The sequence below is a fragment of the Kluyveromyces lactis genome (genome assembly GCF_000002515.2).
Source record: "Kluyveromyces lactis strain NRRL Y-1140 chromosome B complete sequence".
Classification (NCBI taxonomy): Eukaryota; Fungi; Ascomycota; class Saccharomycetes; order Saccharomycetales; family Saccharomycetaceae; genus Kluyveromyces; species Kluyveromyces lactis.
The window spans coordinates 1,252,476-1,277,828 of NC_006038.1; the positions used below are offsets into that span (position 1 = coordinate 1,252,476).

Here is a 25,353-nt window from a genome sequence, read left to right on the forward strand (position 1 = left end):
ATTTTAAATAACGATTGATTCACATGTATGATTTCTTCTAAGTAAGTTTATATCATTAAGCCTAGCATCATAGAGATAGAATTACGAATTTACATCTGGTATCAGACAAAATTAGAATCATTACAAATGGACGGTGACATATGGAACCTCCACGTCTTCACCTTCCTTATCTTCACAACAGAATTCCAAAATCATGGTCTTAACGTGACTGAGGATTTCCTTCTTCGTGACTAATTTTACAACCTCAGTTATTGGAAGATCCATTCTATCCTTTAGTTTTTTTGGAGGGAAGAATGATGCGTATAGTAAAGAAACATCGTAGGAGACCATTGTAATTTCCAATCCTTCTTCCTTGTTGAAGTGATCAATCAACTCTCTTAATGTGATATCACCTTGAATATCGAATCTATCCCATATTTTATCGAAAGTCTTATCATTGTATTTACCCTTTTGTGATGCGATTGGTTCTGAGAAACCGAAAAATGGAAGAGCTAAATTCACAAACCCGTTCTTGTATTGTTCAATATCTGTCTTTCCAGCGACGACTTTGTATAGTTCTAGGTTGACCAATCCTGTAACCAAAGCAGTGGTTGTAGCGATGGCAGGAATGATACGGCCAGCAATGAACTTAGTCTTTTGACGATCAGCTGGTTCGATAGAGTAGTTTAGAGCACGGTTGTTCGATGCAGCAGTAATGAACTCAATATGATGGTTTGTATCGTCATCCTTTTCAAATTCAACTGGGATTAGTTGGAAACCAGCTAAGGTAGAAGCATCTGGCAAAGAAGCTGCCAAGTTTTCTAAGACATCGCCACCAAGCTGGTTGTTCGCGTTTGGATCTGGTTCATCGTCATTGGTTTGAATTTTGATGTCAGCTTTTGGAATAAATTCAGGAACTATAAGCTTTGATAGGACGGATTGATAGTAGTTAATGTCTGGTTTACCATCATCTCCCTTTAGACCATAATTGAACGCACGCAAGTTAGCAGATGCAACGATGAAGTGGAAGTGATCTGGGTTTTCGATATTGAAGACTAATGGTTCAGGGGCACGCTTTGGACCAGACCAGAATGGCTCCCCGGTGGATGTTGTTGCATCCTTAGGGAAGTTGTAAAGAAACTGTTGGATATCATAACTAAACTTCTTTTCAAATTCTAATCTTGCCCATTTGACACAATCTTCAAAGTTGTAAGGTCTATTGTTTAGACAATCACTAATTGATTCTAAGATACCTTTGGCATCTGGGGCTTGTTTCAAAGTTTGTTCTACGAAGTTTGGTTGCGTCAAGTATAGGTTAACATTTTCAGCTGCGTCAGAGAAGTAGCCTTGGAATAGGGATTTGGCCCAAGCGATAGTGTGATCAATCTTATTAGGGAATGAACGCAATGTACACAATGGGATTGACTTTTCAGGAGGGTCTCTTGAAGATGAATAAGATTCTGTCAGGTTAGGGATAACCACTTGTGTATTACCCTTTGTCCCCAATGTTCCCGATTCTAGTAAAGGTTTCTTGTAGAACACACAACGACGGTCGACATAGGTACGAGCATCCACATTATCCAATGCGTTGGTAACGAAGTCTAATTGATTCCAAAAAGCATCGTTGAAAATATTCTCTGTTTCAGCACCAACTTTGTCAATCTTTGGCTCGATCTTGCCCTTCAAATCAGGATTCATTGCACTTACAGCATCAGCAGCAACTTCAGATTTATTTCTGCCGACATCCTTTGGTCTGAACAAGAATTGACGATTCAAATTCGACTTTTCAATTGAGTCATTGTCGGTAACAATAATTTTACCTTCAGGGCCAGAAGCCAAACCTAGTAAAGCCCAATTCTTGAGCATCTCACAACCGATCGCACCTGAACCCACTAGGAATACCTTCAAATTTGCGATTCTCTTTTGGAATTCCAAACCGAATACGGAAATTTGGTTATCGTAACGAGAGTTGATTGGTTTCGTGGTATCTGCATTTCTTGGGAAATCTTCAGAATCTGGTAGAGATTCGATGGAATCGAAATACATGTACTGTTTAATAGGAGTGAACTTACCGGAGGAGGCCTTTAACACTTCTTGAGCAACCAGACCACCGAAGAAAGCAACGATACCTGGAATATCACCTCTTGCTTGGTTAGCTAGTTCTGTGATGAGCTTTTCATCAACTTTCCCCTCAGAACCCAGCACTTCAGGTTGTTGTGTAGCTAAATCTATAACGAGTTTAACTAATTCATTAGAATCTTCTTCATAAAATGGCCTTGGCAATTCACCTTGATGTCTAACTTGGAACTGATGTAGGGCCTGGAAACCCAAGTGTAATTGTGCAGTAGTCTCGAATTTGGCGAAATCCGAGTACAGGAACTCTGGTGTTGCCAAAGATTCCCTTAAAGACTTGAACGTTAATTTCTGTGGCATCTTGACCTCGGTGAACAGACCACCTTTCTTGTATGTACCAAGATCCTTAACAGAACCAATCTTGAATGCGAACGGACCCAACACCTCGACCTTGTAAGGAGTACCATCATTCAACTTCTCAAGACCTTCCACCTCGGAGAATTTGACGTAATTGCCATCTTCTAACCCATGTCTGTTATCGTCCAACATGGTCACTGTACCATCCGACTCGATATCAGAAACAATACCTGTCTTTGGCTCTTCACCAGTAGTATCAATAACGGTAAATTCTTCACCTAAATCGACGAAAACGTTACCAAATAACCCACGGGTCTCCGTAGAAATGAAACCGATACCGTGAGAGTGTGTATACTCATTCAACTTCACCTTTTCTTCTAGTGAAATCGTGTCTGTCACAACAACTACTTGGAATTCAGACAATTGTGACACGTCTTCTAGCCCCTCTAGCACCTTCACTGGCACGTATGAGTTTAATTCGGCTAATTTTGCCTGTGATACTTTATCTCTAGCTTGCCCAATATCTTGTTCTGACAGGAAAAACTGCGTAGAAAGATCCTGTAAAGCGACAGCGCTTGGATCATAAAGGGTTAAAGACTTAACACCGGCCAAGACAACGTTCTTGGCAATCTCGACACCTAAACCTTTTAACCCAATGATCAAAACGTTCGAATGTTGCATCTTTAACATCGCTTCTTTACCTAATACGTACAATTGACGAGAGTACAAGCTCTCGTCAATTTCTTCGCCATCAACCTTAATATTCGTCATATCTGATACTAACTTGTGATGCAATGTGATCAAAATGAACGAACGGTTCACTTCTTGTTGCTATTGTTGTTTTAAGGAAACTGGTTTGTAGTTGTTTATAGGTTGTTGGCCTTATTAATTCGGTTTTTGCCACTTTGGGTTCGGTCACGTGAGTGGTTGAGTTTTCAGTCACGTGATATGAATGGAAGATGTTCGAATACAATACGACAGAAAGTGAAGCATTTGAGGTGATAGTATGGTTCCAAGAGCCCATATAAATTGTTTCGTAAATAATTAATTAATACGAGACAGTAATCACTTGATTTAAACCCATTTGGCATGCTTGAAGCCATCATTGCATACAATAAATGCATTTACACCAGCACACCACATAATATTTGAATGTTCGTCAAATGTGATATTTGATTTTCCCTTACCTTGAAGACGAGATGTCCTTCTCAAGAGATAAAGAGAGAGGGAGAGACTTCGACTGGCAAGGACAGCGCGATTGTTTACTCTACCCACAGTCTGACAACCCTATATATCTAATTTTCCATGTCCCATTGGATCAGACAAGAATTGTACGGCGGTGCCATCAGCACCGTCATTCCCAAGACGTTTCTTGATGCTTCAATGCTAAGGCAAGTACCAGACACACAGGAAGTGTTCGTGAATAGCAGACGTGAGAATGAACCTAGTGAGGATGGGCTCGGGTTCGATGAAAGTGTGATCGTAGACCTAATGCAGCGTGTGGAAGAGAATAATGACAGAAAAGCGTTAGATATCCATTTGGCAGAAATTTCAGAACTCAACGGATCACAGAAATGGACAGTAATTGACCATCAAGAGCAAACGGAACTCAAATCACAGACATGTATCGTTGTTGAGACCGCATACAAGTGGGGCAAACAATCGATGAAGGAAACCGTAGTAATGTGTGTTGCATTGCTCAGGTTGGATCAATTCGATACCGACGTCATCATTTCTGTTCACGTGCCTATCTCATCGGAACAAGAACTGAAGGCCATGGAACAGGCAATTGCGCAAAACTCACCGGAAAAGCTACCTCAAAGGGTGCACGCGTCCTATTCGTTGCTTCGGGACATGATCTCGAGCTTCAAAGTGGAGGATCCATCGTTATTTGCATGATCGAAACCAGGTATAGTAAAAGTATAGTAAATTATATATCCGGGTAATGAATTTCTTTAAGAATGAGTGTTTCAACTATGGAAATGGTATTATCAATGATAAACAATACATACTTATTCCTCCATCAGCTAGACTCTCAACGGTATATCACTACGAGCGGGAGCCCTGGTGTTGATTAGTGGTTCATAACTTGCGCTATCCGTGTGAAGATGGCCAAGGGCAAGAGAAATAACTGGAGAAGGATAGCCACCATTGCAATTCCGTTGGTGTTTGCAGTGGTGGTTCTTTTCAAGATGCTTAACTACAGTACGACTGCTGCAGATTTGCAGACACTATTACAGAATTTACCTAAGGAGATTAATATGGGTTCTTCCGAGCAATCAGACCGTAAAATTATGGAGAAATTTGAGAAATTGAGCCAGGATATGCTAAAGAAACAGGACGATCAGGCAAGAAGGTTTGATAGAGAGAGGAAAGTCTTGGAGAAGAAGATTCAAGCGTTGAAGCAACCTGCCAGACATGCGACTTTGAGAGAGAAGTTGGCCGTTGTGTTTGAGTACGGTACCACTCAGAGATTCCCCGCTTTTGTTTGGCAAAGTTGGCCGTATTCCGATGACGATGACAGGTTGGATCCTACATTGAAAAAATACGAACGGAACTGGGCTAATAAAAACCCTGGTTTCGTTCACGAGATTGTCAACGACGATACTGCTGCGGCGTTTGTGCATGGTTTCTATGCTACAGTTCCTGAAGTGATAGAAGCTTATGATTCTTTGCCTACGTCGATCTTAAAGATCGATTTCTTTAAGTACCTCATCTTGCTGGCGCGTGGTGGTGTCTGGGCAGATGTCGACACTGATCTGTTGCAACCAGTACCCAATTGGATCCCAGAGAACGTGTCTCCAAAGGAAATCGGGTTGATTATTGGTATTGAACACGACTCGAAGACTCCTGATTGGAGATCTTCTTATTTGAGAAGATTGCAATTTGGCAATTGGGTCGTACAAGCCAAGCCAGGCCATCCAGTGATCCGTGAAATGGTCGCAAGGGTCACTGAGACTACATTGGAAAAAAAATACGCTGATGAACTTAACATGAACCTAAGAAACGATCTGACCATTATGGGCTGGACCGGAACTGGTGCTTGGACCGACGTAATATTCACCTATTTCAACGATTACGTTCAAAGTGGTGTTTTAGACAAGATCACTTGGAAACATTTCCATAACTTAAAGGTACCCAAACTGGTCGGAGACATTCTAGTGTTCCCAGAAGTTAGTTTCAATGCGCCACAAGCTGATTCAGACACGGATTCTAAACAGTTGACTAACAGTGCGCTACATTTCGCAACACATACCAAAATGAAGTCATGGAAGAACCAGCAAAAACTCCGCGGCTACAAATAACGATTTATATAGTACTATATTCATATCACAACTTTAAATAATTTTGTTAATCCGTTTCTGACACTAAATCATGTATAAGTTGTGGAACTAAAATCAGAGTGCGCCCAAGCTCTACTAAAAACTGGGCAATTAAAAGACTTTCCTCGTCACTTAAACGAATATCTGTTGTCCCTATCTGGTTACTCATCATCTAAAAGCTTTTCCATCCCACATCTTCATACATGATGTTTTCTTGTCAGAACACGGCACACGCCTCCTGGCATGCTGTGTGAGATAATGTAAAGGAGATTTACTAGGTCATGGTACACCTGGTATCCCTGGTACCCCTGGTACTACCCATTTGGTGCTCAGAAGCCATCCTTCTACCGTCTTTTTCGTCTTATTTTCGGCCTCGAAGTAAGTGGCTTTTATATGGTTTTCGTTCGGGAATTTTTTTCTTAAATGAATGAGGTTTTGCTTGATCGTTAGGGCATCGATAAAGTGTAGCACACGACTAGCAGCCAGTAGCCTGAAATGGTTCGTAATGCTTTATCTATCTTATGGTAATAACTGAGGTATAGGTTAAAGAAAGAAACGAAATATGTAGTTCTATTTAGTGTGCAGGAAGGGACAACAACTTATTGTTCCAATTTGATTCCTTCCTGTTTCAATTGGGCTTCCTTTTCTAGCCTCTCTTCGATTTCTCTTAATTCTTGCTCTCTTTGCAGCAATTCCTGTCTCTTCAATTGCAATTCTTGTTGCACTCTTTCTTCGAAAACCCTTAATCTTTCTTCTTCTAGCTTGATTTGTTCTTCTCTTGCCAAGTAAGTGTCCTGGTTCGATGACGCGTTGTTAGAATGTAAAGAAGTCGAATCATTGTTCCCCAACGCAGATGGTAATCCATTGCCCCTCACAGATTCTCTACCAGATACAGCGGGTGATCCTAGGTATTCGTTGTTCGTGGTGCTGAAAGCTCTGTTATGAGTCGTAGTTCCTACAGTTGGCATCTCACCGGACAAGGCTTCAGTTCTGTATCTTTCGTATAGGATCTCATGAGTAAATTCCTTCATATCGTGTAAATGTGAAATGAGTAGAGTGTTCCTTAGGACGACGAAATCAGAGATGTTAGCATCCTCGACGTCAAGGGTTCCCCATGGATATTTTCTACCACGAATCACGGACCCGTCTGCAGATTCAAACACATCGTTGGAACCGATGATAGAGAAGGGCAGTAAACCTCTGAGATATGTGTTTGTTTGATAATCTTCGTCTGACGCGTCTTCCTCATCGAATGGGAAGTTGTAGATAGGTAGCGAATAATAGTCGATATCCTTTGCGATCAATTTCTTGTTCAATTTCAACTCTTCAGCGGTCAAGGAATCTGCTTTACTGATAACGGGGATCACGTTCACTAGAGTACCTAGTCTTCTGATGAATTCCACGTCAATCTCTTTCAATCCATGTCCAGTAGGATTGATCAAATATAAACAACAATGCACCCTACCATCTTTAAACCGAGGATTTCTCCTTACACGGCTCTCTTCCAACAAAATTTCATCGTACTGGTGACGAATGTAATCAGAGATAATGTCAAACGATGGAGAATTATCCAAAGAGTCGCCGAATCCCGGAGTATCAATGATATTCAATTGGATCTTAAGACCTTCTTCGTCTTCTAACTCAACGATTTCTTCCCTCAATTGCACATCAATCTGCGTATTTGTGTCCGTTGGTAACATAATCGTGGTAGAAGTATCTACCACTTTCTGTCCACATAGAGTGTTAATGAACGTCGACCTACCGCACCCAGACTGACCAACAACCATCACCGTGAACTGAATTCCTCTCTTCAAGTTCTTCCGTTTACGCAAAGCGGCAGATGCCTGAATAATACTTGCCATTTCTGTCTAAATTACAATTGTAGCAGTGCTTTTGTTTCCCAATTCAATACCCCGACAGAAATTAGGTGCTAATAAGACCTCTGAGCAGCTCTTCTGTTAATTGTGTTGTTTACGTGTTAGTTGTTTGTTTAAAGTTTCACGTTTCCGATCTGATTCTAAATTCGTTACTCTGAGGAATCTGGAATTTAGTATGGAGGAAACAGAGAAAGAGTAGGTATTCGACGGTGAAAGAGCATTTGATGGATGATAGAGGGGCTCAGCTAATTGAACAGAGGTTATAGATTGTTACTTGGAAGTCAGATTACGGAATAATCAATCCAGCGATGCACAATTGCCTTAAGAATGTGGATTTGAATGTTGACACATCCGTACATCACATACATATTTATCATTTAGGACGAAATTCGATTCAATTTCTCATTTCATCAAAGCTTTCTCTTGACTCATCTCGAATTGTGATGTGGAACCAGTTAATCATCTCATGTTCAAGACGATTTTATATTTAAAGGAACCCTTAAAGGGCATTGAAATAATTGTAAGAAGAAACTTTCGATAATTTCTTATCGATTGGTTATATTTGGTTGATAATTATCTAGTAGGGCAACTACACTATACTGTGATAAAAAGGAACTAGGTTTTCGCATTAATTTGATATCATGTCCGCTAAAAGAGTTGTTTTGATCGATAACTACGATTCGTTCACCTGGAACATCTATGAATATCTTTGCACTGAGGGTGCTGAAGTTTTAGTTTTCAGAAATGATAAGATTACTGTGGAAGAAGTTGAAGCATTGAACCCTGATATTGTCATGATTTCACCGGGTCCAGGTCATCCAGAGACCGATTCCGGGATATCAAGAGACTGTATCGCATTCTTCTGCGGCAAAGTCCCTGTGTTTGGTGTCTGCATGGGTCAGCAATGTATGTTTGATGTCTTTGGCGGTGAAGTTAGCTTTGCTGGAGAAATTGTTCATGGTAAGACTTCACCAATATTCCATGATGGAAAAGGTTTCTTTAGAAAAGTACCTCAAGGTGTCGCAGTGACGCGGTACCATTCGCTTGCTGGCGCCAAGGAAACACTTCCTGATGTGCTTGAAGTTAGTGCAAGAACGGAGACTGGAATTATTATGGGTGTGAGACATAAGAAATACACTGTGGAAGGTGTGCAATTCCATCCAGAATCTATCTTGACCGAGAGTGGGCATCAAATGATCAAGAATATTCTTGAAGTATCAGGAGGTACTTGGGATGAGAACGCAGCTAACTTGGCTAGGAATGAGCTCGGAAAGACAGCCAGCACTGATAAAGCGAAATCTATCTTGGAAACTATTTACGAAAAACGCCGTGAAGACGTTCAACTGCAATCGACGATCCCAGGTTATCGGTTCTCTGATTTAGAAGCCAACTATAAGTTAGGTTTAGCTCCAAGGGTACAAGATTTCTATGCAAGATTAACTGCTACTGAGAAAACAGCAGTCTTGGCTGAAGTGAAGAGAGCTTCTCCATCGAAGGGTGACATTGATTTGAGTGTCGTTGCTTCAGAGCAAGCGTTGAAGTATGGTCAGGCAGGTGCTTCAGCGATCTCTGTATTGACCGAACCTCACTGGTTCAAAGGTTCCATTGAAGATTTGAGAAATGTAAGAAAAGTGTTGGAGGTGGCATTTGCCAATGACGAATCGAAAAGACCATGTGTATTACGCAAAGAATTCATTTTCTCAAAGTACCAAATCCTAGAAGCTAGACTTGCAGGCGCTGATACTGTGCTATTGATCGTGAAGATGCTTGACGACAACTTGTTGAAGGAACTGTACGATTATGCAAAAAGTTTGGATTTAGAACCTCTAGTGGAAGTAAACTCCGCAGAAGAACTAAAACGTGCGTTGGCAATTGGATCAAGAGTGATCGGAGTTAATAACAGAGACTTGCACTCTTTCAACGTAGATTTGAGTACTACCTCAAAATTGGTCAGTTCTGTACCAGAGGGAACCCTACTAATTGCTTTATCTGGAATAACAATAGCAGCTGATGCTGATCAATATAAAAAGGAAGGTGTTCATGGTGTTCTTGTTGGAGAAGCTCTCATGAGAGCTGAATCTGTAAATAAATTCATCGAGGAGCTAATCAACTAATGATACCAGTCCATTTCATCCTTCGTTATGTATGTATCCACCAACTTGTAATGATTGTATTTCTGTAATTTTAGATATAGACGTTAAAGTAAGAATGATACAGATACTATAAATTCAAAAGGTATCGAACATTAAAACTGGGAAGAAGAAGTCATAAAAGTAGAAACGTCATGGAGTAAATAAACATGAAAATGAAAGCTCTATACATTAAGGAATGTTCAATGCTAGTCCCTCTTGAAGGAATTTGGTTTAACGAACTTTGGATCAGGAACGTATCTAACACCTTTGAATTGTTTCTCCTTGTTATGCGTGTGCTCAGCAATCAAATACCCTAAATCGACTAACTTTGGCCAGTTCACATATTGAATACCCCTCTTAAATACGAAATGTGTGCATAAGACAACAATACTGAAGGATCCGAAAAAGAAAGATAGATTCTTCGCACTTGTGAAATGATTCTTGGGGAAAAGTATAGTTGCCATCATAACTGTGAGGGCAGCGTAGATCATGGTAGGAACCGCTTGAATTAGCATTGGTCTTCTATCTGGGAATGGTGAATGGACCACACTTGCGTAAGGTCTGAAATTTCCCAGGAACAAATCGAATGCATCTTCCCTTGGGCCATCTGTCAAATTGTTTTGATAGTAACGAGAAATAGAGTTAATACCATCCTTTATAGCACCTAGGTAAGTACGTTTGCCAGTTCTAGTGAAATCGGTCTTCAATGCCCCAGTACCTGAATAAGCAACACTGACAGCGTCTGCGTTATCTGCCCAAAAGCTTTGGAATTCAAACAACAAGTTCTTGTCTAATTCCCATAAGCCGGTATCGTCGGTCAATCCAACAGTCTTAAACTCTTCTTGTAACACCCAATGAGCTAACACGGATTGAACCACATTAGTTCTGTCCAGGCAATCCATACAGTTAGTTCTAACCACCGATTGCTGCTTGGAGAAAACTTGCAGTGTAACACCATTAGCATCCAAAGTCTTGTGGAAGAAATCTTTATTGGACAAGCCCATTGATTGCAAATGATCCAATAACAATTTGACCTTGTGCCATTGCATATTCCTACATTCGTGATGGAAATCGAAGTAGATATAGTGAAGCTTTGGGTCATTTAAGGCAGTAACAACCTGTTCGTAAGCTTCCTTCACAGGTAATTCGTGTCCCTTTTGATTGACTAGATTCACCAAATAGTTTTCATTGTACAACCGAGTTTGTTCATCGAAATGCTTCTTGGTTGCATCTAACGAGCTGTTCTCAGCCAACAACAAGTTCGGCTTGTACTTTAAATTGTTCAACTCTGCCCAATAAACTGGCACGGAACCCCTCGTTTGTAAAAAAGAGAAGAAGTGATAGCCATCCTTCATTGGCTTTTGAACACACAGCACCTGCTCTGTCTCGTTGAAGTTACCAACATTACCGTGTTCGTCAATGCCTCTGCGGAAATATCTAGTTCCGGCCCTAAATATACTCCTTCTCGTGATCAATCCAATCGAAATCGGAGTCGCATGGAAAACAGTATCAACAACCTTAGCATACCCATAGATCATAGGAATAATGAAGTCTGATACCCTGTCATCAACTTTAGCAAGCTTCTGCAAGGATTCTGTCACGTAATAGTTCCAAAAGAACCTCCTGTCCGCTTGTTCCCACGACACAGCTGATGACTCTAGTTCTTCGTTCCTTTGAGCACTGTTTGTCAAATCGTAACCATACGAATAGAACAGAGTCGCACCAGCTAAATGCTGTTCCAATAACTGCAAATACTGAGACTCATCAGAATCTGGTCTCTGCTTCTTATCAACGCTGATAATCGTGTGCTCAGCCACCTTGTACACATTATGACCGTTCAAACAACCAGCTTCCTCGACTCTATTGGCAATAATCACGTACTTACCGAACTTCAACTTGATGATACCGATCAACGCAGCCACCTTCATGATATTTCCACGAACAGGAAACTCAGTACTGCCCAAAACGTTCACCTCGTTCTCGTGTGTTGACACATTTAGAACCGCGTCGTTCTTCGAAGAAGAACTGGCTACCTTTAACAGGACCCTATCCTTCTCCTGGCACACAAGTAACGGACCTCTCATTTTCTAAGGAGATTCTCAGAGCACTGAATTGAATACGATTCAGCAAATTCAGGTACAATTGGATCCTCTGTTGGCGTGTCTCGTGTACTTGATAAACTAATTCATGATAAAGTTGCGTAACTGAATTTGTTTATTTCGAAAGTTTGATTTAAACAACTAAGCGAATGTCAAAAATAAAGGTATTAGCGTGGGAAAGAGCAACTACTGAATAAAACAGGGCTTTCCAAGTATACAAAGTATTTTAATCAGGTTCAGGTGATTTTATTTGATAGGTCTAATAGTTGTAATTGTACTGGTACCAATTTTAAGTGAGAGATGTACCAACTTAGCGCACAATTGCGTGGTCACACACAGGACGTGAGGAGTGTGGTTTCTTTAAGTACGACTCAGGTGGCAAGTGCCTCTAGAGATGGTACAGTTAGGATATGGAATTTGGATGCGGATGGGAATTGGGAAGGTTCTATTGCGTTTAGCAGTGAAAAGTTTGTGAACAGTTTGACGTACGATGCTAAGCAGTGTGTTCTATTTTGCGGTGGCCAAGAAAAGATTATTTACGGTGTGTCTCCGTTGCTTGCTCTGGGGCAAGAACCGGTTTATACTTTAGTAGGCCATGAGGGGAACATTTGCTCACTTTCTGGAGACTTTGAAAGCCTAGTGAGCTCCTCTTGGGACAAGACTGCTAAAGTGTGGACTAATGGGATTGTAAAATGGGAACTTAAGGGACATTCGGCCTCTGTATGGGATGCCAAGCTCTTGAACGATGGGAGCGTCCTTACAGCGTCAGCAGATACTACAGTTAAGTTATGGAAAAATGGTACGCTGGCTAAGACTTTTGATAAGTTACATTCCGATGTGGTTAGAAATATATGTATTCTTGACGATGGAAAGCATTTTGTTAGTTGTTCCAACGATGGTACTTTGAAGCTATCCAACTTGGAAGGCGGTATTTTGCACGAGTTTATAGGTCATGAAAGCTTTGTCTATGCTGTGAAACAACTGCCAAGCGGAGATATTGTGTCTTGTGGTGAGGATAGAACCGTTCGTATTTGGAACATGGATGGAACTATCAAACAAGTCATTACTTTACCAGCGATCTCCATTTGGACCGTCGATGTGTTACCCAATGGCGATATTGTTGTTGGTAGCAGTGACAAAATCATCAGAATCTTTACTGAGAATGAGCAAAGACTTGCATCCCAGGAAGAGATCACATCTTTGCAAAAACAAGTGGAGGAATCTGCCGTTAACGCACAGACGATGGGGTTTGACGAATCGAAGTTGAAACCATCGTCAGTGCTTCAGAAGCCGGGTGAAAAGGAGGGTCAGATTGTTGTTGTCAAGAATGAGAATGGTGTTATAGAGGCACATCAGTTCACGGGAGGTTCTTGGAGTAAAGTCGGAGACGTTGTTTCATCTGCCGGTAGCGATAATAAGGTTGAATATGAGGGTAAGAATTACGATTTCGTGTTTGATGTTGACATCGAAGAAGGCAAACCACCGTTGAAACTACCCGTCAATGCAAACGATAATCCGTACGATGTTGCAGATAAATTCATAATTAGATACGAGTTGCCAACAAGTTATAAGGATCAAATTGTCCAATTCATTGTGACAAATACTAAGTCGACTACATTAGATCAACCTTCTGATATTTCCAGACATGCAGACGTCAATTATAAGATATTCCCCGTGAAGAAGTACCTAAAACTTACATCTTTCAACCCAGATTCTTTGTTCAATGGTATTGTGAAACTTAATCAGGCAGAAAATACCTTTGACGATGACGCACTTGGGGCAATCGGTTCAGCTTTGCACGATGTGGAAAACAACATTGAACTATTGTATGCGCATGCATGCATCATTAAAAATCAATGGAAGGGGAACAAAACACCCGCATACGATATAGTTAGAATTCTAACCCCAAAGTTACCTTCAAGTGACGACATGAGTGAGTTTATCGAGGAAGGACTTTCACAAGAAAATCCAATCTCTACAATGCTAACTACAAGAATGTTAGCCAACTGTTTCTCTAACCAAATTTGGGGGAAAGAGCTCATGGGTAAGCCAGCATTGTACGATTCCGTGTTCCAAATATTGGACGGTGATTATCCAAATTGCAAACCTCAACAAAAAGACAACTTGGCTATTGCAATCGCCACTCTACTCTTCAATTATACCGTATACATCCTGGAATCCAATGATCAACAAATTCTTCCAATCATTGCTGATGTACTTAATACAAAATACGGATCATCATCTCTGTTCCTCAACAGTGAAGAAGCTACATATAGACTCCTAATCGCTTACGGAAATCTAGCCACTGTAGAACCATCGTTACATCAATACGCTAAATCCATCTCCTGGATTATCAGAGCTAAGGATAAATACGGTAAGATAGGTAGATTCGAAGATGTATTCGAAGACTTATTTAGATGATGGTAGTCTTTGATCATTAAATATTACATACATACATAAAGATACAACTTCTCCGGGTTAATTTGCTATCAAGTTATCAAATATGGTGGTGTTCTGTCAATGCTAGTGAGTGGATCATAATTCAATCATCATTAGAGTAGTTGAAGCGCTCGTCTCTTCTTTAATCCTATTCATGTACATAAGCATTTCTTGAAAAATTATAAAGGAAAGTTTAGTCAAAGTTTACATTTAACATGTAAGTAAAGGTTTGAACGAAAGATTGACAATTTCAAGGGTGAATAAGTTCAATTGAGGCACTAGCTGACCAATAAAAAACAATCACACGTTTTAAAATGTCTTTTGAGCGGGACTTAGAGAGCATTGCTGAAGGAAAAGTATGTTCTAACCAGTTTTCATTCCAGTTACAGATTTCTACATCAGAAGCAAACCGAACATTTTACTAACTCATTTCAACAAATTCAAACTAATATGAACCAGACACGTCAACACCATGCAGTATGTGATGAATGAAAGTGATAATTCAAAGTGACAGTATCAATCTTTGGCGAAATTGTCAAAAGAGAGTAATCATTCTTATGGAACAAAAAATATTAACAAGATAGAGTCCTGTGACCATGTTATGAACCAGGTTTATCGTCGTCGTGATCTGAGAAATGGCTTAGCTGATCGTCTCGGGATCTCTGACAGAGATAGAGAACCTCGTGGGAAGGATGGTGGTAGAGGAGGCTACCGTAGTAAGAGAAACTTTAATGACAGAAGGAAGAGAATAACGTTACTAAGAATTAGAAACATACCGTTAGAGACCAGTGACTATGAAATCGAAGATTGGATCAATGAGATAGGTGAAGTGGAGTCAATTAGGATCAATGATAGGAAAGAAAACAGAGTTGCTACCGTTGGTTTTAAAGACGTACAGTTGTTAGGCACAGCTGTTGAGAAGTTGAATGGGAAGGAGGTTCATGGCTCGCAGCTTGAAGTGGAGACCTTTGAAGTTGGTTCCAAAAACACAGGTAGAGGTCCAGCAGGTCCTCATGCCACTGGTGTACCCACATCAGCTAAAACTCCTAAAAATCCGAAAGCAGAACCTAAAACAAAAGAAGAGTTAGACCAAGAAATGGATGACTACATGTCGCAACCTTGAGAAACTCTCTAAAAGGAAACTGGCCCCGTGCTGTTTATGTAACTTATGTGCAAACTAATCACATGCTTGAGTTTGTTTCACGTATTTCATTTGTATAGTTGGAATGTTTTCGATGTTTTAGTCATCACACATGCTCATACCAATCTTATTGTGATGGAAAGAGTTAAGGCAACGTAAAACGAATGAAGAATATTAACCAAGAATAATGCGATTATATATATAGTTTATATATGCAGAAAAACTTGAACACTGTAAGTTGCGTTTTTTATTGGGGGGTTAGTTTATTTGCTTAATAGATTCGTTAAAAAAATCTATCAGGTTCATCATAATCATACTATGACACTTTCCAATAGGTGCTCGACAACAGAACAGAAACAAAGGTATTAGTCATTTCATTTCGTAAGCCATGTGTTGGGTCTGCTATTTGAAATAACATCCCACTTGAGAATAAATCTTTATCATAACAATTAAAGGACAAGTGGAAGCAAAACAACCCAGTTTAAAAAAGAAAGACCACTCCCACTGTTCTTGTCGAAGGGTTAAAACAGAGCGTTTTTAGTTTGTCTGTTTTTTTCTTTCATATTTCTATCCATAAATTCAAAGAATAATAATAAGTTTTGGTTTTCTGATACGAGTTGCTATAACATGACATGTATCAAATCGTTGTGATAGTTTAAGGAATATCGATTGCTGGGGTAGTAAGTTATTAAAACAAGGTAAAAGCTAGGTTTGATAAAAAAAAGAAGGTCCGCTGTTTCACACTGGTATCCAGCGAATTAAAAAGTCAGCGGATGAAATAACATAATCTTTTCTTTCTTTCATTTAAGCAATTTAATGGGAGTTAATTTCGACAGCTGGAGCACAACCCAAGGATTTCTTTAGGGTACCGTAGATACCGAATTGCAAGGAGGTCAAGGTACCAACCATAACCAAACGGGTTGGCAAACCGGTGAAGGAACCGACGAAACCCAATTGCTTGGCCAATTGTGCCAACAAACCGATAGTGGATTGACCTGGAGCCTTCTTGGTCTTGTTAACCTTAGACAACAAAGTGTCAGCTGGTTGAGAAACAACAGCAGCAGCCAAACCAGCGGTCAAACCGGCAGCTAAGTTGATAGCAGTATGGGTAGTTTCAGACATAGTTTCCTTTGGACCAGCTAGACCGAAGTAGGCGTTAGCAGCATGTTCGAAGACGAAGAACTTAGCGATGTTGTATGGAATTTGCTTGAACAGAATTGGAGTGAAACCGTTGTAGAAAGAACCGACACCTTCTTCCTTCAAGATTCTGCTGAAACCACCGAACAAACCGTTAGCGAAAGTTGGTTGAGAAACCAATCTGATTCTGGTAGCTTCCAATGGACACAAAGCAATATCAGCGAAAAATTCAGCAATGGCGGCAGAACCAATGTAAATAGTGTTCTTGTAGTTAACAGCGTTGTCGTAACCCATGTTGTCAATGGCCAACTTTTTGAACAATTCGTAACCACCAAACTTGAAGGAACCTTGCAAAGAGTAACCCAACAAAGTTGGACCGAAACCGGTCAAAAGAGCACCAGCACCTTCACTGGAAATGATTTGTTTGAAAGAGGAAACCATACCCTTGTTGTAGACGGTTGGTTCCAATTGAATTCTAGTCTTGACGACATCAATTGGGACCATGGAGGAGTGGGTAATACCACAACCAATGGCACCAGCCAAAGCGAACTTGGCGTAATCAGAAACAGTATATTCAGGAACAGGAGAAGCCATCCTTGCTAGTTTTTTAGAACGTTGTATGGGGAGGTTGCTAGACGAAAATCTGTTAAAAACGATGTTAAGATTACTAAAACTAAATTAAACTAAAAAGTGTCTGGTAAACTAGATGGTTATTTAATTTCTAATGTATGGTTTAGTATATATATAAAGAGAGCGATATGGGAATTTAAAAGAAAAATTTATTAGAAATTACGGGAGCGCATTGAGGTTGTTTTTTTTTATTAAGTTACGAAAATATTGCAGCAAAAAAAAGATTTAAGATATCGTAGCTGCGTTCGAAGAATTTTCGAAGCGTTTGAAAATACGCTATTGCTTTTTTCTCGCAGGAGCAAGTTTATCCCGTGGTTTTTCCTCTTCTGTATATATCGCGCGCAACGCACGGTGCGTGCGGTAATTGTCCCCACGCGCACGTTAAAAAAATAAGTGTCGTTTTTTTGTAGTTGTGAAAAAGAAAACTTTTTTTTTAGGTTTTGTCTTTCTTTTTGCGTAGAAAACAATGAAATCTTATTGGTCGAGGAAGGGTCTCACTAGCCGTGAGCCGTTAATGGAGGATTAGATGATGCAACTTTTTTCTGCGGAGAACATGCGGACTGGAACAATAAGGTTAGCCCTTGAAAAGAGGCACTTTGGGAATTTAACCGATAACTCTTGTAGTGTGTATGTGTGTGTTTTGCTCTCTCTATTACTGTCGCGCGTCGCGCGACAGTGCATTATGCAATAAACCCGGAGAATCAGCAATTGTTTTGCCGGTACTGAAAAGAAAACGTCGAAATTTCTCCATTTTCTGGTCATGTGATGGGACACCACGACTTACATAGTTGTTGTTTTTTTTTAAAATCATGATCTGGCGTTACCCTGGGAAGGGATTGGCCTGGCCTGGGCTGAGAGATCCGAGGTACTTCCACGGAAACGATCGCGGTGTTACCCTGATATCTTACTGAGATCCCAATTTCAATCACGTGAATACATGCCTCGTTCATTGTCACCCGGACACCTAATTGTCATGAGAATCCGGGTAACGAACGGACGTTAGGTTTTGTGATCGGGCCTAACGTTTACCTTGAAAGCCCAAACGATGCTCCGGTAGCTCCGAGAACACTACGTTCTCTCGAAACCCACAAACAAAAAGAAACTGAACAACTGCTGGTGATCGGCTCATCTTGGGCAAAAAGGTATTCTCAAGTGGTTTTACCTTTTGGTTATTCCGTTCCGGTGCTCAGTCTTGGCCCTACAATTTACAGCCATCGGTCATAGCCAAGTCTCATATATTCTACCATTGTCTTGCTTAGTTTGCTTATTAATATCTGGAAATGATTGGATGATTATTTTTTCCTCCTACTAACATTACATCCGTTGATACTTGGGGTCTTATTATGGCACGATAGGGTATACCTAAGGTTTATGAGTATAGTGTAGCTACGATATTCATGCCCACGAACCGTTGGAAGGAGATTTCATCTGTAGTAGCGAACAGTTTCTTTCAGTCCATCAGCTTGGTTCGAGAAAAAGTATATATATGCATGGATAGTTGAATCTAATCGGTGTTCTCGTTGAGTTCATCGCTTTGGACAAGTAGTATAATATTGTACATTCATTGTGTTAACTTCTCTCCCCTCACCAGTGAAATATATCTCTATTTCAAAGTGTACCCTATACCCTTTAAATTCAAGCTCATCGCTATCAATTATGCTGTCCGTTAATACGAAAAATATCGTGAAGGCCACCGTGCCAGTACTAGAACAACATGGTGTTACCATCACCAAAATCTTCTACAACAACATGCTTTCTGAAAACCCTGTCCTTTTGAACACTTTCAACAGAGTGAATCAAAAGAAGGGTAGACAACCCACCGCATTGGCAATGACCGTTTTGGCTGCTGCTAAGAACATTGATGACTTGTCCGTCTTATTGCCTGCCGTGAATGAAATCGGCCAAAAGCACCGTGCTTTACAAGTTGAACCAGCACAATATGATATCGTCGGAAAATACTTGTTGTTGGCTATCAAAGAAGTTTTGGGCAGTGCTGCTACACCAGAAATTATCCAAGCTTGGGGCGAAGCTTACAAAGTCATTGCTGACATTTTCATCAGTGTTGAAAAGGAAATGTATAAGAAGGCAGCATGGCCATCTTGGAAACCTTTCGTTGTCACTGAAAAGACACATGTCGCAGACGAAATCATCGAATTTGTCGTCAAGACCGCTCCAGGTTGTGACGTCGATTTGTCAAAGTTGAAAATCGTCCCAGGCCAATATTTGACCGTTAAGACCCATCCAACCACCCATGACAACGAATATGACGCCTTGAGACATTACTCCATTTGTTCTGAGTCTACTGAAGACGGATTGAAATTCGCCGTTAAGTACGAACACGGTGAAGAACAAGACGGTTTGGTCTCTGAATACATGCATAAATTCATCAACGTTGGTGACCAAATCGAACTAAGTGCTCCAGCCGGTGACTTCGAAATGAACAAAGAATTGATTAAACAAGAAGAAGTCCCATTGGTACTAATCAGCGCTGGTGTAGGTGCCACTCCATTGGTCGCCATGCTTGAATTCCAACAGAAACATAACCCAAAGAGACCTGTTTTGTGGATCCAATCTTCTAACGATGAAATGTCTCAACCGTTCAAGGATCACGTGACCGACTTGCTATCGAAATTCGACAACGCCAGATCCGAAATCGTACACACAGCATCCATGCCAAGAATAGACGGTACCTTCTTGGAAAAGCATATCCCAGGCCACTCTGACGTCTACATCTGTGGTTCTATCGAGTTCATGGAAACTTTAATGGGCGTTCTAAAGGATTTGGGCCACCATGATCAAATGATTCATTACGAACCTTTTGGTCCAAAGATGTCCTTAGTGTAGGCTTCTAGCAAAGAAAAAATAAAACAACAACATAAAAATGCATCGAAAATTCAACTGACACTTCGAGATGTTACTCTCTTATATATGTAGTGTTTTATGCTATCCTATTCATGAAAGTTAGCGAATGATTCATGTTCCTCTTTCCCTAAACCTCTTATAATGATCAATAACACTTTGTCCATACTTCTTTTTCTTTAATGTTTAGTAACTAAAAAATGACATTTGTGAATATAACTATAATTCTTTTCTGAATTTACTTAATTTATCGCATACACTGATTTGCCATGTGGTCTACAAGGTTTTGGGTAAGTCGCTACTGTTACTACTACTACTACTACTACTGGTTGACACAATTCAAAACACGTCATGTTACCCGGATCAGCGACAATTAAATATTCGAAACAGATTTCTTCTAGATTCTCGAAAGAGTGATGATCTACGATAAAAAACGCAAAGACAGACATTTGTCCAACAGTACACGATATATCCGGGCGACCCAACAAGGCAATAATTGCTGAAGGTGTTTTGATAAAGGAAGTAAAAGCCAAACAAAAGCAAGAGAGGAACGAAAAAAGAAAGAAAAAGTAGCAACAAACACCAAGAACAACATTTTGTCATTGTTCAAATTCCACTCTTGGAAAGCACAGGAGCGTAACTTCGGTGATAAACTTTTTTCCCCATGAATAAACGAAAAAGGTTGAACTTTCTTTCATTTTCTGCATGTAAATCCAAATGTGGCGATACATTGAGATGTGCAGGTATGAAAGGGGACGAGAGATAGGGTTAAGATCTCACGAGATTGAAGTAACCGTATCAAGAAAAGAGAGAAAGAAACAAACCAAGTTTTTTACGACATGCGTGAAGAGTAAACAGAAAAACGGTTTGCACACAATTGAAAATAACGGTATTTCTCTCCGCAATGGAGTTCTGAAGCCGTGTGCGTGTTAGATGTACCGCGAGCAAGTTTACTTGCTTCCCCTTTTTGGAAAGAGGTTACTTTGTAGGAATGTTAGTTCACGTACGAACGCATGAGTGCAGCCACCGGTGACACCAGGTAAATGCAGTTATCGATTATGGTTTTGGTAACTTAAGGCAAATACACATGCAGCAGCTACGGAGAATGATCTAGAGGTCAGAAAATCCAGTGTAATATGGGCACGCTTCCACCAAGTAGATAATTGAAAAAAACTGTGTGATGCTATGTCCAGTCAGTCTTGCATCATCATTTTTTTTTCCTGAAAAAAAAATGAAGAGTAGATCCTTCCGAGGTCAATCATACAGATAATGCAGGTGAAAGTCAGGACAGTGAACTGTCCATACAAAATTAGATTTTACTCACAAGTATCCGTACGGGAAGCGTGCACTTTGGAAATGAAACGTTTATAACGCAGCAGTACCTTTCGATAATTACACCCAGGAGGTAAACAATAGCGCAAATCATATTCTGGTCAGCTAGATGAGGACGTTGAGTTTTTTAAGCTTTATCGTTTCCGTTCACCATAGTATAGCTGTTGGTTGACAAGGAAAATTAATAGCTGGAAGACTCTTCCTTAAAAGTCCTCATAACTTTAGTTATGTATCCGCGTTGAATGGAAGTACAGCAATCTTTGAAAAGCAGGCTTATGCTATATGTTTCTGGGGCCAATCCCGTGTTTACACAACGAGTTGAAACTGGAAGGGAGCTCTTTTCGTTCCTACAACAAATACAGTGCACGCAAGTGGGAATAGCACAAATAAGAGATAGAAGTCATAATCACGAGAACAAGGAACGGATTTGCGGGCGCTTTAATGTGGTTCAGGTTGCCATCACAGATTTTCTTTGCGGCCGAATGAATATGCCCTCTATAACGCTGATGCTTGTGTTTTGTAAGATGTCCAATAGATACCTTGCTTTCTAGTAAGGAAAGCTGATTTATATTTCGTGTTGGTGTATGAAGTCCAAACGGTCGAGACTTTAAATCTTGACAGATCCCATTGTAGTTAACGAGAAGGCACCGTTAATGTTATGCTTTGCCAAAGCTTTCAGTAGAAATAAGGATAATTGTACATCATGGATGCGCGCGAAACAGCAGAACCTTTAGTTAACAGTGAATTTCCCTAATTTCCACCATTAAATAGTGATTTTCAAGAGTACTTCGTAAAACTCTATGGTAGTTCTGTTCTAGGAGATTCTGATTAGATGTTAATTCGCTATTCTTAAAGGTGAAAGCATAGCAACAATAGAAATTTTGTAAAGAAAGGTCAGTAGCCATTTTTTGCTTTTGAGACTTTTTAATCGATCTCTAAACATTTAATCCTCTCACTCGAGATAATCCAGTAATTGTAATAGCATAATCTATCCAACCGAACATTCATTGTATCTTGAACCATTTGTAAAACGTATAAAAGCCAAAGAAATATTGTCAAGTATTGGATTAGGAAGAGGAATCTGTTAATTCAAATGTGTAATATTCCATACTTTCATATTTTAAACCTACAAAACATAACCAACTAACCGCACTAGTACTTGAGCGATATGAAGACTTCCGTTGTGAACGTCACTATCTTACTAGCATGTGGTGTTCCGCTCGCTTCAGCATTGCGTACAGTCACAAGTGACTATGATGTGATCAGTGATACCGTTCTAGATGTAGGAGGTGCCATATTCAATGGTAATGTGCAAATTGAAGAAGATAAATTTTTGGCTCTGGTGTCCGGTACAACTGAATACTTTAATAAAGATCTTATTGTTGACGGTGCGTTGTACATCGGATCCAAGATACAAACGCTTGGTTTGGACGTGAAGGTTTTGGGATCTACACAAAAGATTCAAAACACAGGTACCATTGTATTGAATGGCCATAACACTACGCTACCCTCAACTTACTATTGGGTCGGTGAATCCTTCAAAAATGATGGTGAAATTTACTGGATTGCTCAATCATCATTAATTGGTTCACTTTATGAAATCATTCCTAGCAGTTCCTTCGAAAACAATGGTTTGTTGTCTTTCACGCATGAAAACGGAAGAAAAGGTGGTACCTTAACTTTGGGTAACCTTGGATCTGCTATCACAAATTCTGGTACGATTTGCTTGAAAGGTGTTGTCTACAAACAATCGGGAATGGTTTCCGGTGAAAGTGGTTGTATAAGTATCGGTGATGAAGGTTTGTTCTGGGCTTACAATGGTTACCAACTAACTGATCAAACAATTTACTTGAGTTCCGACAGTGCTGCTCTACGTCTGGAAGCACTAGGTTCGCCAACATTTGTTTACAAAGTTGTTGGTTTTGGTAAACAAAAGGTTGGTTTAGCTGTTGCAATTAGAGAATTCCAATATGATGAAGACACTGGTATCCTCACAGTTTCAAGTCTGCTTATCACTTATAAGTTGGATATAGGAAAAGGATACGACCGCACTAAATTCTATGTTGATGACATCGATTTCGGAGCAGGTTATATTACGGTTCTGAATGGGGGTATTTATTACAGTGGAGACGTTCCTACCTTTGAGATTCCTGAAGCTTGTCAACCTTGTCCAGAAACAGCTCCTTGGTACACTGATTCGAACCCATCTGATGTTTCTACGATAAGTGATGACAACACCAGCACGGTCATCGACCAATCTTCTACAGAGCCTATTCCTACCACTACTGACAATGGTTCCGGTTCAGGCTCAGGCTCAGGCTCAGGCTCAGCTTCCGCTACCTCCACCACCTCTAACGACGGTTCCGGTTCAGATGGATCAGGTTCAGGCTCAGGCTCTGCTTCTGCTACCTCCACCACCTCTAACGACGGTTCCGGTTCAGATGGATCTGGATCTGGCTCAGGTTCAGCTTCTGCTACTACTACCGCTTCTGACAACGGTTCTGGTTCTGGTTCAGACTCTGGCTCTGGCTCTGGCTCTGACTCTAACAACGGCTCCAACTCTGGCTCCAACTCTGGTTCTACCAATGGTTCAGGCTCTAGCAACGATTCCAGCTCTAACGACGGTTCTGGTTCTGATGGATCTGGATCTGGATCTGGATCTGGCTCTGCTTCTGCTACTACCACTGCCTCTGACAACGGTTCTGGATCAGGCTCAGGCTCAGGCTCAGCTTCCGCTACCTCCACCACCTCTAACGACGGTTCCGGTTCAGATGGATCTGGATCTGGCTCAGGTTCAGCTTCTGCTACTACTACCGCTTCTGACAACGGTTCTGGTTCTGGTTCAGACTCTGGCTCTGGCTCTGGCTCTGGCTCTGACTCTAACAACGGCTCCAACTCTGGCTCCAACTCTGGTTCTACCAATGGTTCAGGCTCTAGCAACGATTCCAGCTCTAACGACGGTTCTGGTTCTGATGGATCTGGATCTGGATCTGGATCTGGCTCTGCTTCTGCTACTACCACTGCCTCTGAAAACGGTTCTGGTTCAGGATCAGGATCTGGCTCAGCTTCAGGATCAGCTTCAGGATCTGCTTCTGCCACTGGTACCGACAACGATTCAAGCTCAGGTTCCGGTTCAGACTCTGGCTCTGGCTCTGGCTCTGACTCTAACAACGGCTCCAACTCTAGCTCCAACTCTGGTTCTACCAATGGTTCAGGCTCTAACAACGATTCCAGCTCTGGTTCCAGCTCTGGCTCCAGCTCTAACAACGGTTCAGACTCTAGTAACACTACCTATCCAACTATCAAGACCACAACTAAAGCTGGTGCGTCATCAACTAGCGCAACATCATCAGATGGTTCCACTGATGCTAAGACCACAGCAACCGCTTCCATCTACACAGGCGGTGCTGCTCTAGCGTCTGCAGGTACTGGTTTAGCTGCTTTCGCTATTGGTGCCTTATTGATTTGATTATGAGTACAGAAATTATTCCGATAAACCATTTTCATTTCTTAACGCTGATACCCTATCCGTATTTATCCCTACAAATTAGTAGAGGATCATCACATTCAGATTCCAATAACATTTAAGTTTCTAATTCGCATTCGTTACAAGTTAACAACCTTTACACCAGTAAAGAACACACACCGCTAATATCGTGTCAAAAAGTTGATCTGTAACGGAGATTTCAAGCCCCACACGGTTGCATTATTCGTTCGTAGCATTCCTCTAAATGCCTTAAGTAAGATATTCATATAACAATTATAATTCAACAAACCATTTCTGTTATTATCTTATCCTCTCTGTGCTCTTGAACTTTTTGTCTCTAACAGATACTTCTTCTCAGAAAAGGGTCTTCGCTCTTTCTTGAGACAGTATTATTTGAGCATAATGCAAGAGCAGTTACTCCAGGTGACAAAGCATCAAGCGACAATCAACAAGCGACAACAAGTGGAAGAGTTGGACATTATTACCCG

General features: G+C 40.7%; 11 protein-coding genes and 1 non-coding gene across 12 annotated transcripts; 7 read left to right on the forward strand and 5 right to left on the reverse strand.

Moving 5' to 3' along the window:
- Window positions 1-120: 120 nt before the first annotated feature.
- On the reverse strand, window positions 121-3,180 carry UBA1 (E1 ubiquitin-activating protein UBA1; the record flags this gene model as incomplete). The annotated part of the gene is made up of 1 exon (XM_452166.1): window positions 121-3,180. One exon carries the CDS (start codon window positions 3,178-3,180, stop codon window positions 121-123), a length of 3,060 nt encoding a protein of 1,019 aa, XP_452166.1.
- Window positions 3,181-3,714: 534 nt separating this feature from the next.
- On the forward strand, window positions 3,715-4,308 carry MOG1 (Ran GTPase-binding protein MOG1; the record flags this gene model as incomplete). Its single annotated transcript, XM_452167.1, has 1 exon — window positions 3,715-4,308. One exon carries the CDS (start codon window positions 3,715-3,717, stop codon window positions 4,306-4,308), a length of 594 nt encoding a protein of 197 aa, XP_452167.1.
- A 209-nt stretch (window positions 4,309-4,517) lies between these two features.
- Window positions 4,518-5,714, forward strand: HOC1 (alpha-1,6-mannosyltransferase; the record flags this gene model as incomplete). The annotated part of the gene is made up of 1 exon (XM_452168.1): window positions 4,518-5,714. One exon carries the CDS (start codon window positions 4,518-4,520, stop codon window positions 5,712-5,714), a length of 1,197 nt encoding a protein of 398 aa, XP_452168.1.
- An 82-nt stretch (window positions 5,715-5,796) lies between these two features.
- SNR64 lies at window positions 5,797-5,919 on the reverse strand. The gene has a single exon (XR_002633568.1). It is a non-coding gene; the product is annotated as a snR64 (small nucleolar RNA).
- A 412-nt stretch (window positions 5,920-6,331) lies between these two features.
- Window positions 6,332-7,594, reverse strand: CDC11 (septin CDC11; the record flags this gene model as incomplete). The annotated part of the gene is made up of 1 exon (XM_452169.1): window positions 6,332-7,594. One exon carries the CDS (start codon window positions 7,592-7,594, stop codon window positions 6,332-6,334), a length of 1,263 nt encoding a protein of 420 aa, XP_452169.1.
- Window positions 7,595-8,250: 656 nt separating this feature from the next.
- On the forward strand, window positions 8,251-9,723 carry TRP3 (bifunctional anthranilate synthase/indole-3-glycerol-phosphate synthase; the record flags this gene model as incomplete). Its single annotated transcript, XM_452170.1, has 1 exon — window positions 8,251-9,723. The coding sequence occupies one exon, from the start codon at window positions 8,251-8,253 to the stop codon at window positions 9,721-9,723; it is 1,473 nt and encodes a 490-aa protein (XP_452170.1).
- A 224-nt stretch (window positions 9,724-9,947) lies between these two features.
- Window positions 9,948-11,825, reverse strand: SAC1 (phosphatidylinositol-3-phosphatase SAC1; the record flags this gene model as incomplete). The annotated part of the gene is made up of 1 exon (XM_452171.1): window positions 9,948-11,825. The coding sequence occupies one exon, from the start codon at window positions 11,823-11,825 to the stop codon at window positions 9,948-9,950; it is 1,878 nt and encodes a 625-aa protein (XP_452171.1).
- A 315-nt stretch (window positions 11,826-12,140) lies between these two features.
- DOA1 (Doa1p) lies at window positions 12,141-14,261 on the forward strand (the record flags this gene model as incomplete). The annotated part of the gene is made up of 1 exon (XM_452172.1): window positions 12,141-14,261. The coding sequence occupies one exon, from the start codon at window positions 12,141-12,143 to the stop codon at window positions 14,259-14,261; it is 2,121 nt and encodes a 706-aa protein (XP_452172.1).
- Window positions 14,262-14,593: 332 nt separating this feature from the next.
- On the forward strand, window positions 14,594-15,402 carry YRA2 (Yra2p; the record flags this gene model as incomplete). Its single annotated transcript, XM_452173.2, has 2 exons — window positions 14,594-14,635; window positions 14,794-15,402. 2 exons carry the CDS (start codon window positions 14,594-14,596, stop codon window positions 15,400-15,402), a joined length of 651 nt encoding a protein of 216 aa, XP_452173.2.
- Window positions 15,403-16,233: 831 nt separating this feature from the next.
- On the reverse strand, window positions 16,234-17,151 carry MIR1 (Mir1p; the record flags this gene model as incomplete). The annotated part of the gene is made up of 1 exon (XM_452174.1): window positions 16,234-17,151. The coding sequence occupies one exon, from the start codon at window positions 17,149-17,151 to the stop codon at window positions 16,234-16,236; it is 918 nt and encodes a 305-aa protein (XP_452174.1).
- A 1,692-nt stretch (window positions 17,152-18,843) lies between these two features.
- YHB1 (flavohemoglobin) lies at window positions 18,844-20,031 on the forward strand (the record flags this gene model as incomplete). The annotated part of the gene is made up of 1 exon (XM_452175.1): window positions 18,844-20,031. One exon carries the CDS (start codon window positions 18,844-18,846, stop codon window positions 20,029-20,031), a length of 1,188 nt encoding a protein of 395 aa, XP_452175.1.
- A 2,515-nt stretch (window positions 20,032-22,546) lies between these two features.
- On the forward strand, window positions 22,547-24,847 carry KLLA0_B14498g (uncharacterized protein; the record flags this gene model as incomplete). The annotated part of the gene is made up of 1 exon (XM_452176.1): window positions 22,547-24,847. The coding sequence occupies one exon, from the start codon at window positions 22,547-22,549 to the stop codon at window positions 24,845-24,847; it is 2,301 nt and encodes a 766-aa protein (XP_452176.1).
- Between the last annotated feature and the right edge of the window lie 506 nt (window positions 24,848-25,353).